The sequence below is a fragment of the Scylla paramamosain genome, chromosome 21, assembly GCF_035594125.1.
Source record: "Scylla paramamosain isolate STU-SP2022 chromosome 21, ASM3559412v1, whole genome shotgun sequence".
In the NCBI taxonomy this organism is placed as follows: Eukaryota; Metazoa; Arthropoda; class Malacostraca; order Decapoda; family Portunidae; genus Scylla; species Scylla paramamosain.
Window position 1 is genome coordinate 21304443 of NC_087171.1, and position 18863 is coordinate 21323305.

The window sequence follows — 18863 nt, forward strand, 5'->3', positions numbered from 1 at the left end:
GTAGCAGCCTTGTTTGGTACATATAAGCCAAAGCAGTGGTTCATAGGAGCCGGTACATAATACCCGACGGTACATAGCAGCCAGCATTCCTCAGCACAGTGTCCTTATCGTCCTCAGTTACTGCCTGGGTTCCTACCCTGTCCATCGTTATCCATTAGCGGCGGCGATAAGGCCGGCCTCATCTTAGCCTCATGTCATAACAAGCATCCTTCATCTCCTTACATCAACACTACTTCAACACCGACCGTACAAGAAATTCGCTGACTTAGGCCTCGTCTTGGTCCTCGCCCTGACCTCCAGGTCCTTTCCTTCCTCATTGACAAACTCGCTTACGCAACAACTTTCCACCCGCTTGGCGGTAACACTCTTTAACCCTTCATCACAGAAGCTAGGCAGTGTCAGATATATCTGACCGCCCCAATGATCCGTATAACAGTATTTTGACAATTTCATTGTTATCGCTTCTTAATTTTCTGCATAGGTTAATTAACTGATATTATGTCCTGGAGGGCGAGTTAGGACCGTGAAATGTATAGTTATATGAATGTATTCGTAACATTTCCTCGTTAGGGCGGTTCGTTTCATTATGAATTCTTGTAATGCCTTCGACACAGCATAAAACGTTATCATTACTGGCAAGCCACATACACTACGCTGTCATGCATTATCACCATTTCCCTCTATGTTAATTTCCTGGGAAAGTACCCCACGTCGACACTATTAAATAACATGGCGCCTTGAGAGGAGTCACCTTACCTGCCCTAATAGCCACGATGCCCTGGTAGCTTGTTTTTCACTCTTTCTTGCCCCCACGAGTCCAGTGGCAGCATCCTCACCTTCCTTATCACCCACCAGGGAAGATTTAAGCTGTGTAGCATCCCTGGCGACCACAGGGTAGGCGTGGGCGCACAAAAACAGAAAAGTTCCCTCACGCAGAGAATTGAGAGACGTGTACTACAAACACCGACTGACTGCTTAAATTACCGTCTCAACCTTTTATCTTGTTTATCTCCTGTTTTGAATGTCATTTGTCTTGTGTTTTCTTTAAACTTTTTAGGTTTTATAAAGTGTTTTGGTATGGTTTTGAAAAGTTAATTACGGTTTTATGAGTGAATATTTCTTGTGCCACGTGACAAGTCTGGCCAGGGAAAGTAAATGTTGTTTTGGCTCTGACTTCGTCTTTATATCCATCATTCCTTGCATTAATATGAACACTGTGTGTATAATTACTTCTAAACATGAAGCAAAGAGGAATTATCTTTACCCTTTAGTTGATAATTTTCTAGTAGTTTTCATATATATATACATATATATATATATATATATATATATATATATATATATATATATATATATATATATATATATATATATATATATATATATATATATATATATATATATATATATATATATATATATATATATATATATATATATATATATATATATATATATATATATATATATATATATATATATATATATATATATATATATATATATATATATATATATATATATATATATATATATATATATATATATATATATAAATTAAGATGTACACAACCGTCGTCATGAAGCACCATACTCCCTCGATGTAGTTGCCATTATTGCCTGGAGAGAGAGAGAGAGAGAGAGAGAGAGAGAGAGAGAGAGAGAGAGAGAGAGAGAGAGAGATATTATTGATGTTTTTGCAATATTTATAATAATAATAATAATTATAATAATAATAATAATAATAATAATAATAATAATAATAATAATAATAATATTATTATTATTATTATTATTATTATCATGAACATTTGTCTTATATTACAATCGTATGACTTGTAGAATTGCTTATTCATTATGACGGAGTAGCAAATGAATGGTATGGTCTCAGTAATCAGGTTATTATTAGTATTGAATCATTAGAGAGCTTGAAAGGATCAGATAAATTCATGGATGAGGATGACTGGTAGAAAAAAAGAAACATGAGGGTATGTTTTGTACAGGGACTGCCACGTGTAGGTCTGATGGGTTCTTGAAGCTTCCCTTACTTTCTTATGTTCTTCGGGGTATCTCATTATCATTTACCTTTTGACTCACCACAGTACCATAAAGTCTTCCATTTCTGGATCTTTCTTGATTTCCATTACCTTTACCTTGTGTCTCCAGTAAGGGTAACAACAGAGGAACATATGAATGCAGCACTTTAATGGTGGTTGTGCCTCAAGACAGTCATGTTGACCAAGCGCCTTCACAACCGCTCCTTCCGCCTCAACTTGTGACAGTATATTCTTTATAAATTCGGGTAAATATCTGTATATGTATGTATAAAGGAAGCACCTTCATGAAATTCTATTCATGCAGATGCTGTACAAAAAATTGTGCATTTGTACAAAGGACAACATATATTGGTACAATGTGTTGCTTCAAGGTTTTGCAAAAATATGGTTAGATAATGCACTTGAAAGATGAATATGATGTACTCCAATTTTAGGGAAATTATACACTTCATCACCCACTCCTCATCTGACAGTAATGCCCTAAACCTTTATCTCTTTAAGCTTTTCTTGGAAACCAGTTAGCTAAGGATCATGATACACCAACCTTGACATTCCATGTGGCCTATGCCTTCCACCACCCTACCAGGCACATTTCCAATCAGCTCTTAAAGGAACAAGAATGTCTTATGCACTTGGCTGCAGGTTAATACATCAATATGGCTTCAAACTTTGGGGACATTCTAAGTTCTTAGTTATGTGTGTGTGTGTGTGTGTGTGTGTGTGTGTGTGTGTGTGTGTGTGTGTGTTTGCGCGCACGCGTAATGTAACAATCAATGAATCACATACTCCTTAAGAAGCAACTATGTGCCTATCAAGGTGCTAAGTTTTAAGTAACTTGGTGTGTGTGTGTGTGTGTGTGTGTGTGTGTGTGTGTGTGTGTGTGTGTGTGTGTGTGTGTGTGTGTGTGTGTGTGTGTGTGTGTGTGTGTGTGTGTGTGCAAATTTCAGTGATTCACTGGTCCATTAACTTAATGTCTACCAAAGGGAAGTATCTGGCTTGTTGCTGGTCTACACATTGACAACAAAGAACAAAGAGGAGGCAAAACAACACAACTTATTAGTTTCCAATTCAACAATAATCTTTCACTGAAAAGGCTCCATTGTGGTGATGAGCCTAAAGGACTACAGAAACTCATTTTTATTGCTGTCTACACTTTTCACACCTTATTAACAATCATCTGGAGTCAGTAGACAGAGAGAAGCAAAATGAATCTGGCCAATTGCACTATTTATGTACAAAATGAGATGCAACACTGTATGATGCAACCTGAGCTTTCACATTGTCAACAATTTGCTATCTCTCTTGTTTTATAATTGTGAACACATAAATAGAACTTGGACAAGATGATTTCAGGCAACCATGTATTCTGGAAATTATTTATTCAAGGTTCTGACCTGACCTATATCATACACATATAATGAATGAAGTTTGAGATATGTGGGATAGAATCTGCAATATATTAACACTAAATACTCCATCATAGAATAGTTCTCATATGTATGGGCAGAGAGATGTATGACATCTATTATACACAGCTGACTTCAAATAATGGATGAATTTAAGATTTTTTCTATAAAAATGAATGAATTCTAATAAAGTCACATTGAGGATGTCCCTGGTGGGGACTCCCCAGCCCCACCATCTCTCCAGCTAAGGAGTCCTGCACTAGGTCAGTCTGGTGATGCAAACTCGCACAATGTCGCACTGCTAAAGAACTTGAATGTTTTTTGACTGGAGTTAATGAGCAAATCTTTGTGCTGCTTTAGAGACAGTTGTGTATCATCTTTTTTTCTGACATTGTGAGCGCCAGCACTCCAGCGACGAGCTCACAGGTCTAACATGGGATGTGCCTGGGAACACACCGCCAAACTTGAAGCTGCCTGGAGCAAGTGTTGGTGAGACACATCTGGGGAAGGATTTTGAACCCAAGCCAGATGATTGTTTGGGAATGAGGTTCAGGATGCCACCACCCATGACCTAAGGGATTGATGCATCATTGTGGCAAGAGATCAGTTACACTGACAGGAAATGGATTGGATGAAGGGGGCCAGTCAGATCTAATGTAACCAGATGTGAGAGGTACATCTCCAACATGGCAAAACATGCAAGCATTCCCTGAATCTGTTATTCAACTTATCTACAAGGTAACTGCTATACACAGACTGTGAGCCTCTGCCAACTCTCTTTTACCACAGTAACAAATACATAATATACAACTGAAGTAACATTGTCTTGTGAACTGCAATGTAAAAATGAAAAACCATAAGTGAAAATGTGGCATGTGAATGATTTATACTGATGATTGGGAAAACATAAGTGATATGCAAATATTTACAAAAATGGAAAGCAATAAATAACTATTTCAGACTTACAAACATGCCAAAATTCATTTAAAAGTTTGTGACCATGAAATAGGGTAAAACAAACTGAATAAAATAGCATAAAATAAGTCATAACAATTACTGATAATGTAAGAATCTACACTAGAGCTCTCAAAATTAATTCTGAATGATTGATAACACTAAAATTACCAACCACATAAAATATATTTGAATACAACTGAAGGTCTACAATTTCAACAAGAATGGGAACTTATATGAGATGAATGATGCCCTGGGAAATTCCAATGTTGGTGATACTAACAGAACTTTCTAAAAATTGCAAGATTGTACATATATTGACAGAATATTTTGAAAAAAAAAAAAAAAAGTCAGTTACACATTTTTGTTATATAGCATTCTTTGAAAATCCAATGATCTAAATGAAATGAAAATAAATAAAATAATAACAAACTTAATGACACACTGCCAGAAATCAATTAGAAATTCTACTTAGCAAATTGTTCCATAATGGTCCATCTCAGTGAACAAAGAAAAGAAGTGTTCACTGCCTGAAATAACATAAGCAAAGATTTCATCCACTTGTTGAGGACAAAACATATACAGTACTAAACACTGGCTTGACCCATCCACCATGACCACCCAGCTCAGGACTCCTCACTCACCAATCTGCTACTAGGTCGTGAAACATGAGAGGAAAGGAATCAACAATAATACATTTATATACGTGAATATTTTGGATATATGTGGGAGGCCTGGGTCTAGCCAGTTATGGTGGGAGAGCTGAGCCACTGTAATGGTGAGCTGCATGATAATGAAAAAGGTGGAAATAAGGAATGATTCTAAGGGGAAATAAACAAAATACAATGCTATACACATACACAGTGAAGTTGCTTAAATTTTACCCATACACAATTTGTATAAAGACATTGCACTATTCAATCATTAACACAGTGAAAGAGAGAAAAAAAAAAAAAAAAAAGCTCCTACAGTATAATATTTCCTGTTGGTGCAGTTGATGGTGGGGGCCTCACGTTGCTGTCCACTGGAATGCTCTCTCCATTCACCTTCACATTAAGGCAGAGCTTCCCTTCAAGAATAGAAAGGCAAGTAGAAAACAATGTTGAGACTACATCTGCATAGAATTATTTGGGCTGCATTCGAGAAAAAAATAAATAAATAAAAAAGGGAAGAGAAATGAGCACAAGTATAACAATGAAAGGTTGTGGGAAGTATAAAATGTTTTCTTGGTGTGAGAGTGTGTTGTGCCTTGGGTTCTTTAGGGAATGTGCTACCAAAATTTACTGTTGATACAAATAAATAAATAGAAAAAATAGTCAAAATAGTCATTGCAAGTAATTTCTGTGACAAAAATAGAAGAGAGAGAGAGAGAGAGAGAGAGAGAGAGAGAGAGAGAGAGAGAGAGAGAGAGAGAGAGAGAGAGAGAGAGAGAGAGAGAGAGAGAGAGAGAGAGAGAGAGAGAGAGAAGGAAGAAAACACACACACACACACACACACACACACACACACACACACACAGATACCCCTTAACCTTCTACTTTAATCTTCCTATGTTGATATGAATCTGCTCTTGAATAATTTTGGAAACTCTTTCTAACTCTATGAATCAAAAGAGCTGTCCTGTCAGTAATCTACTTTTTGAGCTCCCATATAAACACATCTGCATCACATTCTGCTCTGCCATATGATAAGTAAAATGTGGAATAATATCAACTAATCTTTTGGCAACACTCTATTTAAGCTATTGTTCTTATATGTCACAGAGATCTTCGGTTATTCATAAGTATCTATCTTAATTACAAAAGAATTACCTGTATGATCTTCAGACTGGACTGATTAGATTCACAGCTGAACATTAGGTCAAGCTTTTCTCACTTCATATGATGGTAACTCTCAGGCAATACAAGCTGGTATCTGCAGTGTGTGTGCGCATGCGCGCACACGCACACACACACACACACACACACACACACACACACACACACACACACACACACACACCTAAAGGCAGTCATTTTGAAGTACTTACATTCAATTGAAATAAGAGGTGACTGATTCACTTTTGTTTGTGCTTCAATAAAGCAGTACGGTAACTAAATATCTTGTGCCAGTGAATCACACCTGCACTGGAAGAACCACTACAGCACTAATGGAAGTGAAGCTCCAGGAACAGCCAACACAGGAGAGAGCCAATTACCATATGCTTGCAAGTCTAGCACATATACACACTTGTGTCAACTAAATTCTTTTCCAGTATAAATGAATTGCCTTCATCAAACTTTCTTATGATGATAACAGGGCAAACAATTTAGTCCCTAGCAACAAAGACCATTTTTACTACGGTACATCCTTGACATACAATGATTTATATTGGCTTGTTTTTGTGGTCTGTACAGTTTCCACAACACAAATACAAGTGCATGTCTGGCTGAGACTCACAAAGGAGGTGAGGACAGTGTGGCAAATAACTTGGAGCTTCACAAGCATTTTGAGCACGACAGAAAACATTGCGAGTAGTGTGTAGTCAAGAGAAAATTGTTGAATGCAGCCTCTTAACACTTTTACATTTAAAAATGCCTAGTACAATTACCATAGACACTTGCATCTATATTATTACTGATATAAATCATTGGATTTATATTAAAAACTGAATGGATTTACTATACAGGTACAATTCTCAACAACATTAATGACAATATTAATGACTGCTTACAACTTTGTTCCTCTCCAAACAATAAACTTTATGTACTATATGTAACAGAATATATAACACTATGAACAAGATCATGACAGTTCAATCTTGGAGGTCAATGCTTAAAGTAGCATAAAATTTATATGCAGTTCCTAATAATAATAATGGAAGCAGCCAAAACCATTTTTTTCATCACTGCATAAACTATCTGAAAAGATTCTATGGTATCTCCATAACCCTGCACTTAAAAATTAAATTGCTTTATGAATTACACTGTAATTTACAACATAAGAATGGTACCAAGTAACAATTCAGTACCTTCAGGTTATAAATATACAGAAACAAACCAATATTATACAAAACATATCTAGCATTCCTTTTAACACACTGAATTCTTAAATACTGAAGGTAATGTGCATATGTATAACCTTTACTGTAACCTATGATAGCAGAGGACTTGATGGGAGAACTAACACCTTATAAATAAATAGCATATTTCAATAAAAAATAATATAATAAGAGATACCCATCTCTCTCTCTCTCTCTCTCTCTCTCTCTCTCTCTCTCTCTCTCTCTCTCTCTCTCTCTCTCTCTCTCTCTCTCTCTCTCTCTCAACCCTAGAACTGCTCAGAACTCCTAAATAGATTTTTGCCTAATAGAATTTTCAATATGTCACATCGTGATTTAACTGATTATCTGAAAAAAAAAAAAAAAAACATCTCCAGATGTGTGTGTGTGTGTGTGTGTGTGTGTGTGTGTGTGTGTGTGTGTGTGTGTGTGTGTGTGTGTGTGTGTGTGTGTGTGTGTGTCCACAGATGGATGCTTGCTTATGATCTAAGCATGAAGAAAAACAGTATGGGTAGGCAGTGTGTGCCTGTCCTGTGTTCACACCTCAACAGACACCTCACTGCCCAAGGTTATGAGACAGCCCACTTCTTCACATTATAGTATACGTATATGCTCAGTGTCTTTTAGTAGAATCAGACCACGATAAGCACTGTAATATCAAGAGATGCTTTTGAAGAGCTACACATAGACAGGCAGACAGTAAGGCAGCCCACTGTCTCTGTTGGAACAATCTTTGCTTGCCTGGCAGTAGTGGCTTTTGGGAGTGGAAAAAAATAAAAAAAGAGAGAGGTTTGGAAAAGGACTTGGTAGCACTGTCAAAGGAAAACTATATAAAATAGGGTGGCTGCTTTAAATACTAATGTAATAAACAAAGTGTGTATTCTTTGTGTAAGGAAAATTTGCATATTTTGAAACTGGAAAATGCATATTTTATGTTAAGGTGACATGGAGGAGTTCACCGGTAAATTGAGAAAGATGAGTCACTTATGAGAAGATGTTGAGAAGGGTACCAATAACAAACTCATCAGAGTCATCAATAGGGAGGGAAGTGTACTTGCACCTTGAGTGGAAGAACATGAATATACTTGGCAAGAGTGAAAGGATGGGTATGCATGCAAGTATATATAATTTTAATATATGGAGTTTTAAAATTAATTTTCTATTGAAGAGCCTGAATGAAGTAATGGATGGGAAAACAGTATGCAAAGAAAGACAAGATGAAACAAGAAATAGTGATTATGAGTATTCAAGGTAATCTTTTTATATGCATTGTATCAGCTTATAGTGTGCAACACCATGGAAAGATGAAACACATGGAGTGGATGCAAAATCTGAATGAAAAGAGATAAGGAAGCTATGAGAATATAGGTATGAAGAAAGGAAGGGACAAGGGACCTGTAGCAGCCAACCCTTGGAAAGAACCATCAGAGAAAACAGGGACATGTACATATCTTTGTGGATTACCATGCATAATGAATAGATCCTTATTTACAGATGAGGAACACATTCTGTCCCAGAGTGAGCACACCGGCAATGCATGAGGGAAAAGCAGTTCCTGCACTGAGGACTTTGGAACAGCATTGAGTTAATGGTGAATCAACATTTACGTGAAAGCAACGACTCAATAAATATTGCTGATTGCCTGTTCTGTCTCATACAGCCCCTACTTGCAAGTCTTAAGTTACACATGTTGCAGGGGCTTCAATAATTTATGACAAGACCCTCTGCAACTGTATCCAAGTCAAGAGAGACCTATACAAAAAGTTACCTTTCATGGCACTCAGCAACTGCACTGTTGGCACTCACCCCCCATGACACAGGGCTTGCAAGTTTTCAGGACAGGATTATTGAAAAACTCAGCTGTTCTCTATAAGATTATGCTACAAGTCTAACTTTTCCTTTTTGAGTCATCAGCTTGTGCTGTGCTGACTCACACCACTACACATCCTGCTTGGTAGGAAACATTATCAATGATGGATGAATAATACATGGAAAGTAGAAGTATCCATCACACTGAATGCTTGTGCTATTTAAAAGCTTTAAATGTACATATTTGCAAAGGGTTGCTATAAAGAGGTAAGTGTCAAAAGGGTTACATACTACACTCAAGTATGTAAAATATTAAAAACAAAGAGGGAAAAAAAAAAAATCAATTAAAACCTATATCTATGGAAAGCTTTATAAAATTATATGAATCAAAAGAGTGCTTTCAGTGTTACACTTCATTCAAAAACAAGGAGAGCGTTGTCCTTTGCACTGAAAGCGAGTCCATTGGCAGTTCTAGGGTCAAGCACTCTAATCTATCTTTTTATGACCGATGGCCATAACATTCACCCAGATTTCAACCCCAAAACATTCAAAGCAAGTGTTTAACTTTAGTCAGCTTCTAATGTCAAGTTTCTAGTTTACAGCAAATATAAAAACTCTCATCAGAATTACACTGTACATAATACACCCACACTTACATGAATCCTAAACACATGGTTTACATGGGTAGTGCTAGTGATTTCCTCTAGACAGTGACTAGTATTGAAGACCCACATACATAAAGCTTCTGAACTCCAGTCCCCAGGAGGGAGGGTCACAGACAGACATCCTTGGGGGTGTGTTACTCAGCTGACAGAGCAAGTGTGTGGCAGGATCTGTGTAGGCTTGGTGCTCCACACACCTGTTGTCTGCCCAACCAAAGGCTCCAACTGATAACAGGCTGATGGGCTGTAACTACTCAGCAGCTGGCAGATCAATTGCCGTAATACTGGAACGAGCAGCTTCTGTTATCTGTTGGCAGGAAGAGCAAGGCACACATGACAAACACATTGATGTAATGCTACAGTAGGCTGAGGAAGTCCTTGCTGGGAGAAAGAACTGGCAATGACAATGATGATGGCAAAACAATATAGAAGCTGCAAGACAATTAAACTGCCACATTTCCAAAGCTGAAAAAATAAAAAGGTATTTGAACTCTTAACAACTGTGATCCTTTAGCATGACACAAAGAGTGAAACTGAGTGAATTGTGTCAATTTCTTATCTTTAAAGTTTTACAGCAACTTGTCAGACCTACACACGAGATAGATAGATTACAAACTCCATTATTTTCCATCACAATTGCATGATAAGTCTGCCTGAGATTCCCACACACACTACATCAACACAACTGAACACACCAGCAGCCTCAGTCAAGAGCCTCACCTTGTCTTCCAAAGAGACCTATAATGTCTGAGTCTCCATGAACTTCCGTAGCCTCTCATCATAATCAGTATTGATGGCTGTTCTCGCCTGGAAAGAGAAGCTGTGTTAACTTGGAGAGAGAGAGAGAGAGAGAGAGAGAGAGAGAGAGAGAGAGAGAGAGAGAGAGAGAGAGAGAGAGAGAGAGAGAGAGAGAGAGAGAGAGAGAGAGAGAGAGAGAGAGAGAGAGAGAGAGAGAGAGAGAGAGAGAGAGAGAGAGAGAGAGAGAGAGAGAGAGAGAGAGAGGGGTTGATTCTCACTAGTATTACACACATCTTTCTTCCTTTAAGTAGATTTCCTCCACATAAGATTTTTATTGCAGTTATGTGCCAAGACGCTAAGAGTGTGAATGACGTGTGTGAGAGTGTGTGGTGCCTTGTCTTGAACACCCCATGTGGGATTGCTAGCCTGGTATATGGATAGATAGATAGATATGTTAAGAAGATGAAGAAAATGCACCAACTCATATTGCTATCTACAAAAAAAAAATAAAATAACAGAGAGATGTCCCATTTTATTCTGGAAGTGTGCTGTCTGCTAATTGAAAGACTGGATACACGATTACAAACCTTTGACTTCTCCTCCTCAAACTGATTCCGGATGTCTTCATGCTGCTTCTCCAGTTCCAATTTTTTCTTGTCATGGATGTCTGTTAGTTGCTGTCTCTCCTTGATGCCTTCCTCCACTATCTGTTTGCTGATTTCTCGTTTTTTCCTGGAATTCATCATAGTAAGGGCAAGAACTGTTGTTGTGAAGTTTTGAGGGTATTAATTTGTGATGAATTTCCTGTATTTTGATATGATACAGAATGTCAATCTAAAATCATTAACTTGAAGCAATGAGTGTCACAATAAACATTCAGCAAGTAGGTAGATACTGTACTTTACAAGGTAATATCTGTGGGAGCTCCAAGATGCTAAAAATATATATACTGTTGAAAAAAAATAAAACTAACAAAATACATGAGAAAATTATAACTAATATAACGATGAAGTGCAAGTGTGTGAATGTGAGAACATGGGATAACTGTCCTTTCCTTTTTCCTTGAGATTTTACAGTACATCTCTTAACCAAATGATTCAAAATAGGCCTCTGAAAATATCCCCTTCCACTCACTGTGCATTTACTTACTTTCCACATTTTGATGTACATAATACATACATTAATATGCATAAAATATATAGAAGAATCAAAACCATAGTGAAAGAGCTGAAAGGAAGGCAACATTTATTCTCTGCTTACATGAATGCCAAGCAAGACACACTTGTTCAACCGACAATGAATTATGACTCTTGTTCAACCGACAATGAATCATGACTCACAATATGAATGCAGATCCCAATAAAAAACTAGCAAGAAAATTATCCTCTGTGTAGCAAGTGGTTGAGGAAAGTCAGTAACTGAGCCAATAGAATACTAAGGCTCTAATACAATGGATGGGATTGACAGAGTAGGTACGTTTTCTGACAGAACTGACCTGTTGAGTTCCTCCTTGTCGCCTGTGGACTTGTCAAGGCCTTTCCTCTTCTCCCTGAGCTGCTCCTCTGTCCGGTGCTTGATTTCGTCCACCTGCTTATCGTGCAAGTTCTGTAAGGCTTTGAGCTGTGCCGACTGGGACATCCTCATCACTTTCTCCAGGGCAGTGAATATCTGTTTGAATCATAAAGTTGTAGATGGAGTTTCTTAATACTGTTTCCTTTTGTGTGCTATTTTGGGAAGATGTTTACAAAAGCATCCTATTTACATTTACTTGTCCTCCATACAGTCTTTCAGGCTTAGTTTGTGTTGTCTATTTACTTCTTATCTGCTTATTCTTTAAATGCACAAATACTTGCTGACTGTTCAATTTCTGTTACAAATTTATTTCTTAATTTGCATTCATCTCCTGTAAGTCTTGCATTACTCTTTATACTACTCATATGTATGTTACTACTTGCTGAGAACTGGGTTACATTCCACAGCTCCTTGCCAGTATGATGATGCATATTTGTGTATAAGTGATGAAGCATTAAGAAAAGTACATAGCTAACATTAACTTTATATCATTTAGGGAAGAAAATATAACAGATACAAGAGTACAATAAACTCACAGGTTCATGGTACTTTTCCTGCAGCTTCTTCTCATTGATAATGAGAGCCTGGCCGAGCTCACTGAGGCTTGCTTGGTGTGTCTTCTCCAGCTCCTGCAAGCGGGTATCCAGCTCCTCTTGTATCATGACAAATTCCTGGGAGCTTTCCCTATTTACCAGCCCCACAGTGTCTCTGTCAGTGACACACACAACCACTGTTAGCAACCAGAAGAGATTAAAAGATACAAAAGAGAGATCCTAGTCCCTTGATTCTATTCTTATACTTGCCTTTTATGACATGTAGGAAATGAGTCAGAGCATTCTTCTAGACTGGCCATGAAGGATAAATGGACATAAGTGAAAATATAAAAGAGAGATCCTAGTCCCTTAATTCTGTCTGTCATGCTTGCCTTTTATGACATGTAGGGAATGAGCGACAGCATTCCTCTAGTCTGGCCATGGGGAATAAATGGACATAGGTAATCTCACTGGTAGCTCAATATACGGATTTACTTGTGTACATGTCAGGTTTTAGTTATGAGATCAATGCAGAACACCTCAAAATCAGCGATTCAAAAATCTTTCTAACAATACTCAGAACGATACTCACGTGGTTTTGCCAGACGAATATTTTTTGACAAGTTTTGAATGAGACTTTTGAAGCTGACTTTTCTTCTTCTGCTGCTGTTGTTCAAGAGTTTGTCGCTCCTGTGAAAGACACATAACATCATTGATTTCCTGTACTGCTATCTGACTAACCTAACCTCACCAAACAGCCACCAAACCTAACCTATGGTAAGTCTATAATACTATACTTCGAGCAAAACTAAGTGATTTTTTAATTGCTATAATTAAGTTAGCATCAAACATACATGACACCTGACATAGTTACCTTTTCATATTTCTTCTTCAACTTCTCCAGACTCTTATCGAGCTCAACTTTTTTCTCTCTCACACTTTTATGGGTCCACAGTTTTTCTAACCTCTCTGGTTCATTGAGTAGTTTGCTTGTTTCTGAAAGTGAACACTCATGATAAAGAAGTGCAAAGATCAGTGAAAATATGGTCCATTTTTCAATGATCACAAGTCAGTAGAGTACATAATATTCAAGTATACTTTAGACATGTCACAGCTAGCCTTGTACAGTACAGTGTCTTAACCATAGGCAGCAGCACGCGCCCATGCACATGCAAGCACTTCAATCAGTTGCATTAGATATCAAAACAAACTATGCTCATCAATAAAGCTGTAGAGGACAGGTGTTTCTGAAACTATAAAATGTGAAATACAGTTCAAACAGTTGCCTATTCATTGCATTAAGTAGTAAATGGACCATAATTCTCTATCACTAAGATTTCATCACAGCTGATCCTCATGCAGGGAACAAAACACAGCATGCATCATGATTTCCAGCAAAACTCCAAATAAAAGTTATCTATTCCACTCACTGTATGTACACATCAACCCTTACCACTTCAAAACAACTGCAACAATACATATAGAGAAAATTAGGTGCATTAAAACTCTGAAATTCTGCTTAGGCAATCTTGACAAGTTATAAAAAAAGAGAGCAAAAATACAATAATAATAACAATTGTTTATTCATAACTTGACTTAATGTTTGAAAATATTACTAAAATTAAACTGAAATACCAACTCCAAAATCAGCATCATACTGAAACTTCCCTCCAATGATAAAATAAACCTTCAGATAGAAATGCATATGGATTTTCTTGCAGTGTATCTACCAATACTTCCTGATGGCTTTTAGGAGAAAACATTAGATAAGTGAATATCTCAAAGCAAATAAATCATAGGACCATATTCTGAAACACCTTCACCACTTTCAGAAGGCTCTAGTTGAAATTCCACAGGTTTTCAAGAGTGTTTTTTTTTTTATGGCTTTTAGAGACAGATTAACAAGATTTCTACATTATGAACAGTAGAAACACTCTTGATAACTTAGGTAATCATCTCTGTGGTCTTTGAAAACAGTCATGGTGAGAGAGCAGACATAAAGTATTTCTGAGTACAGTCCATATTCAAGTCATAATTCAACATACAATGGAGTAACAAAATCAAGCAAAGAAGCAATGAATATTGGAAGGAAAACAGTAATGGATGAGGTCTCAGCCTACAAAGCACACAGGATGCACTAGGGACAAGGAACACCCACATATTGTTTGGTATTCAACTACTGGCCTGTTCATTCTGAGCTCTGGAGCACTAAGCTAGCTGCACACTGATTAGAAGGTTGGTGCTTCTTGAGGAAAAACCATGCCCATACAAAGGGTTCAAAGAGGAATGAAGCGAACAGAATACAAGACTGGTTAAAACTGGGTAAGATAAAATATATCACCTACAAAACTTGCACAATATACATAAAATGTGCTTTATGGATCTGTGGTCATAAACTTGCGGGGTGATGGGTAATGTTACAGGCCTTCGTACGTACATACTCATGAAAAATGTAAGTACACGATTCCCAGTGTGAGTCTTAGCCAAGTCTTATCTTTTCCGGGAGTAATGTTGATCTATTTCAGCATAAGACATGTTATCAGTAGACATATTAACAAGTCACTGCTGTGTTTCATGTCTTTGGCACACTCTGGCCACACCTCATGCACACAGTCACTGGAAGGGGAGGGTTTGACACAAGCCTTTGTGCTTCATAAGTGCTACTGGGTTAATTGTTTTGGAAGTCACATCAGAACTTGTCAACCTGAAATCCAAGTTATGTAAAAAATGAATGAATTAATGAGATTATACAACTGTCATCATGCACTGTGCAGACTTCTAACAAACTAAACCTGTGTGCAAGATTACAGTGCTCAGCAAATGTGTTCAGTGCCTTGTATTGTGAAATGGTGCCTGTTTCAAAAAGAGGCCTTTCTTCTGTCCTTTATCCTGTGCATGCCATCAACATAAAAAAAAAAATATGTATATAGGAATACAAAAATTGCAAAACAGCATAAGTAAATATTTTAGGAAACACATATTTCTTCTAAATTTTAGTTCCCTTTTTATGACTCTAAAATGTTGAGGAACTGAATATCAAGTTGATAATTATATTAGTTGTGGAATTTGGCCGTTTATCTACAAAGTTTATCAGCTGAAGTAGCAATTTGGCAGTCCTCATTTTCATCTGAAAGAAGTGATAAATAGAGAAAAAAATATAATAACCTATCAACCTATATATACATTTGTCTCTGTCTGCCTGTATGTCTGTTTGTATGTCTAACAAAATAAGCATAAAGTAGATTAGTGTGTGTTCAAGGCAGTGTGATGGATAGCAGGATAAGTGATGCCTGAAAGCTTACACTGAAGGCACAACAGTATCCCTATAGTGGACGACCACAATATCTAGAGGCTGTCACTTTCTTACTGAGTGGTCCACAACCTTACAGAAACAACTGATTGAACAGGGAGGACATAAAAGACAGGAAGATCCAAGATTTTAAAAATACACATGTGCCATTTATCTAACAGTCAGCCAGTAATGCATTGTTCTTTATGGGAACCAGTTCGCCAAAGTTGCTGACTCATGCATCTATGGTGTTTTCTCTATAAATGAAGATGGTATTGGCTCCAGCATCAACCTTTAACACTCATGGTTCCAGTAAGACAAAAAACAGCACCCCCTTCATAGAACTGTGACTCTATTTGTATGTTGATGTATATAAGAATCACAACTCACAACAGCTACAGTCAGTGTGCAGTTGTGAGTACTGTCCTGAGCTTGACAACTAAATGGGGATGAGTGACACCAAACCCGTCGAACAAGAAGCCATCAACAAAATGGGAGCAACTAAAGTCAAATAATTTCCAGTGTCATGAGCAGACAAGTATTGTGAAGTACTGTGTAAAGTGGCAGGGATATTTCAGTGTCATTCAATGTGAGTGTTTCAAGATCCTGTAAGTGTCACAGAGCAAATTAAAGTCTAGCAAGCCACAAAAGTTAAGCTTCAGTGACATTAGTGTATCATTTTCTGTGGGTGGAGTTGCCTGAAGAGAAGTCATGTTGCAAGCATCACACACACACTAGATTCCTCTTCATGAAGGCAGAGTGTGTTCAACAATGTGGCCCTGCTTCCAACAATGAGTGCAGTAGAAATAATCAAACTTTGGGACAGGCTTCAATCTCTATGGGGTGGCAAATTTTAAGACTGAACAGACATATTATCCAAAAATACAGGTGATACAAACAATTATTTTTGCTTGTGTGGAAGAATCCAATAGACTATCTGTGGGTCTATTGAGTAATGGTCTGTCTGCATGATGGGCCACTGGAGTCATGGAGAGAGCTTCATCTAGCATACTGTGTTTCATGGGCACAGAATCAATGGCAGCCCACTTCAGCCCACAAAGATGCTGTGTGGCTGCATCAACAGTCAAAACAAATGCCATGGCACTTGAAAGATGTTGGGAATCACAGTTTTTCTGAGAAGCAGCTATACTGTGACTGACCCAGCAACATAAATGTTATATGCATGATAATATATTGAAACACTCTTATTCCATACTGTACTGCACTGCATCATTGCATTGTATGTGGCCTGCTGTAAGACACTCTGAGGTGCCCTGCAGAACACCACACTCCTCACACACACACCACCACCACCACCACCATGGATGTCCACAATATCTATCTGTCACCCACTTCTGAGTTCCTGGGCTCTGTTGGCTTTGTTGCAGGGCCTCCTTGTCTATGACTTTCTTGCAAACCTATATATGTAACCAGTCAAACTTGAATTGTTTTTTATATAATACAGTGTTTCTCCTGCAGTAGGGACATGACTTGGCCACATACTTCATAGCCAGGTCAGATCGGTGAAAGAATTCTATCACTGTTTTTTTGCTTGTTGTAAAAGATGAATGAAAGAAAGAAACCAAGGGGAATAGTAACTTTCTTTTTCAATATTTAAATTTCTACAAGGAGACAAGGTGTGGAGGAGCAGGAAAGATTAGATTCTCTTCAAATTTTAAAAGATAAGATTGATGAATGGGGAAGAGATTGGGAAAATCTTTGTGAGTGAAGTTGTATGTGTTGAAATCAAATAAAATAAAGCTAAAATGAGGAAACTGAATCTGGGACTAGGTATAATTGGAAGGACGTCAAATGATGATAGATGGGAAAAAAAAAAAGGCAATATTGTGCTTCAGATAAAGTGTGTAATGTGAAACAAGTGGGTGAGAAATAAATAAATTAATATTATTATGAAGAAGTAATTGTGGCTGTATCTGAGATGAAACATGCATATGAAAAGGGACTAGAAAGAGAGAAATGATTATTGGTGAGGGAGTAAAAGTAACTGTGTCTGAGATGAAACATGCATATGACAAGAAACTCTTATGTGAATAGTAGAACACAAGGTACAGTCTTATATGGGAGGTGAATGCAAGGATGTCAAGTAGAGTTTGAGTCTAGTGGTTACTGAGAGTTTAGAATGGAATCTGAGTGAACTGCTGTTTGAAAATGACACTTTATTTAGGGTTGATTAAGAAAACTGAGATACTTGGTAATTGAAAGATGTTATGATAAGCCAAATACTTGAGAAGAGATTTGAGTGTGAAATAGAATAAATAAAAGCAGTGAGAATAACTTCAAAATATGACGTGATAATGAAAGCAGACAGTGAACATAAGTCAAAGAATGCAAAAGGATGAAGTTTAAATGAAAAGAACTCATAGTGGAAAAAGCTTGGCAGCAGTGCTCTTAACTTACAGCCTTATTTAAAGTGCAACATGATTCAGTTACATCTAGAAAAAAAAATAAGGAAATAAAGTCTGAATGCACAAAATGCGACTCAGAAAGAAGTCCCTACAACGATTTAAGGTTAAAAATATTACATCACAGCTTGTGCCATGACAACAAAATGCTGAGCTGTTCACTGCAGGAAAGGTGAATGGATAACTGAGAAAAATGCTACACAAAGGGAAAAAATGTCATTGAGAGTCAAGAACTTAGATGAAATGGAAAGTGAGTGCAAAACCAAAAACACTTACAATCTCTGGTGTACAATAAATGTTAATTGTGGGAAAATAGACAAGTCGCAAAGGGATGGTGAGAATATGAGACGAGGGAAGCGTACACCTGCAGACTTCTCTCA

General features: G+C 37.4%; 1 protein-coding gene across 3 annotated transcripts in view; it reads right to left on the reverse strand.

The window, feature by feature from the left end:
* Positions 1–2190: 2190 nt before the first annotated feature.
* Positions 2191–18863, reverse strand: part of LOC135111240 (1-phosphatidylinositol 4,5-bisphosphate phosphodiesterase classes I and II-like) — a 158557-nt gene continuing 141884 nt past the window's right edge. For all 3 annotated transcript variants that reach the window (XM_064024396.1, XM_064024397.1, XM_064024398.1), the window contains 7 exons: positions 13646–13767; positions 13364–13461; positions 12775–12946; positions 12162–12334; positions 11254–11398; positions 10649–10735; positions 2191–10235 (listed from right to left, as the gene is read on the reverse strand). In XM_064024396.1, the coding sequence (XP_063880466.1) occupies positions 10667–10735; positions 11254–11398; positions 12162–12334; positions 12775–12946; positions 13364–13461; positions 13646–13767 (779 nt within the window). In that variant the 3' untranslated portion in view covers positions 2191–10235; positions 10649–10666. The remainder of the gene's footprint in view (positions 10236–10648; positions 10736–11253; positions 11399–12161; positions 12335–12774; positions 12947–13363; positions 13462–13645; positions 13768–18863) is intronic.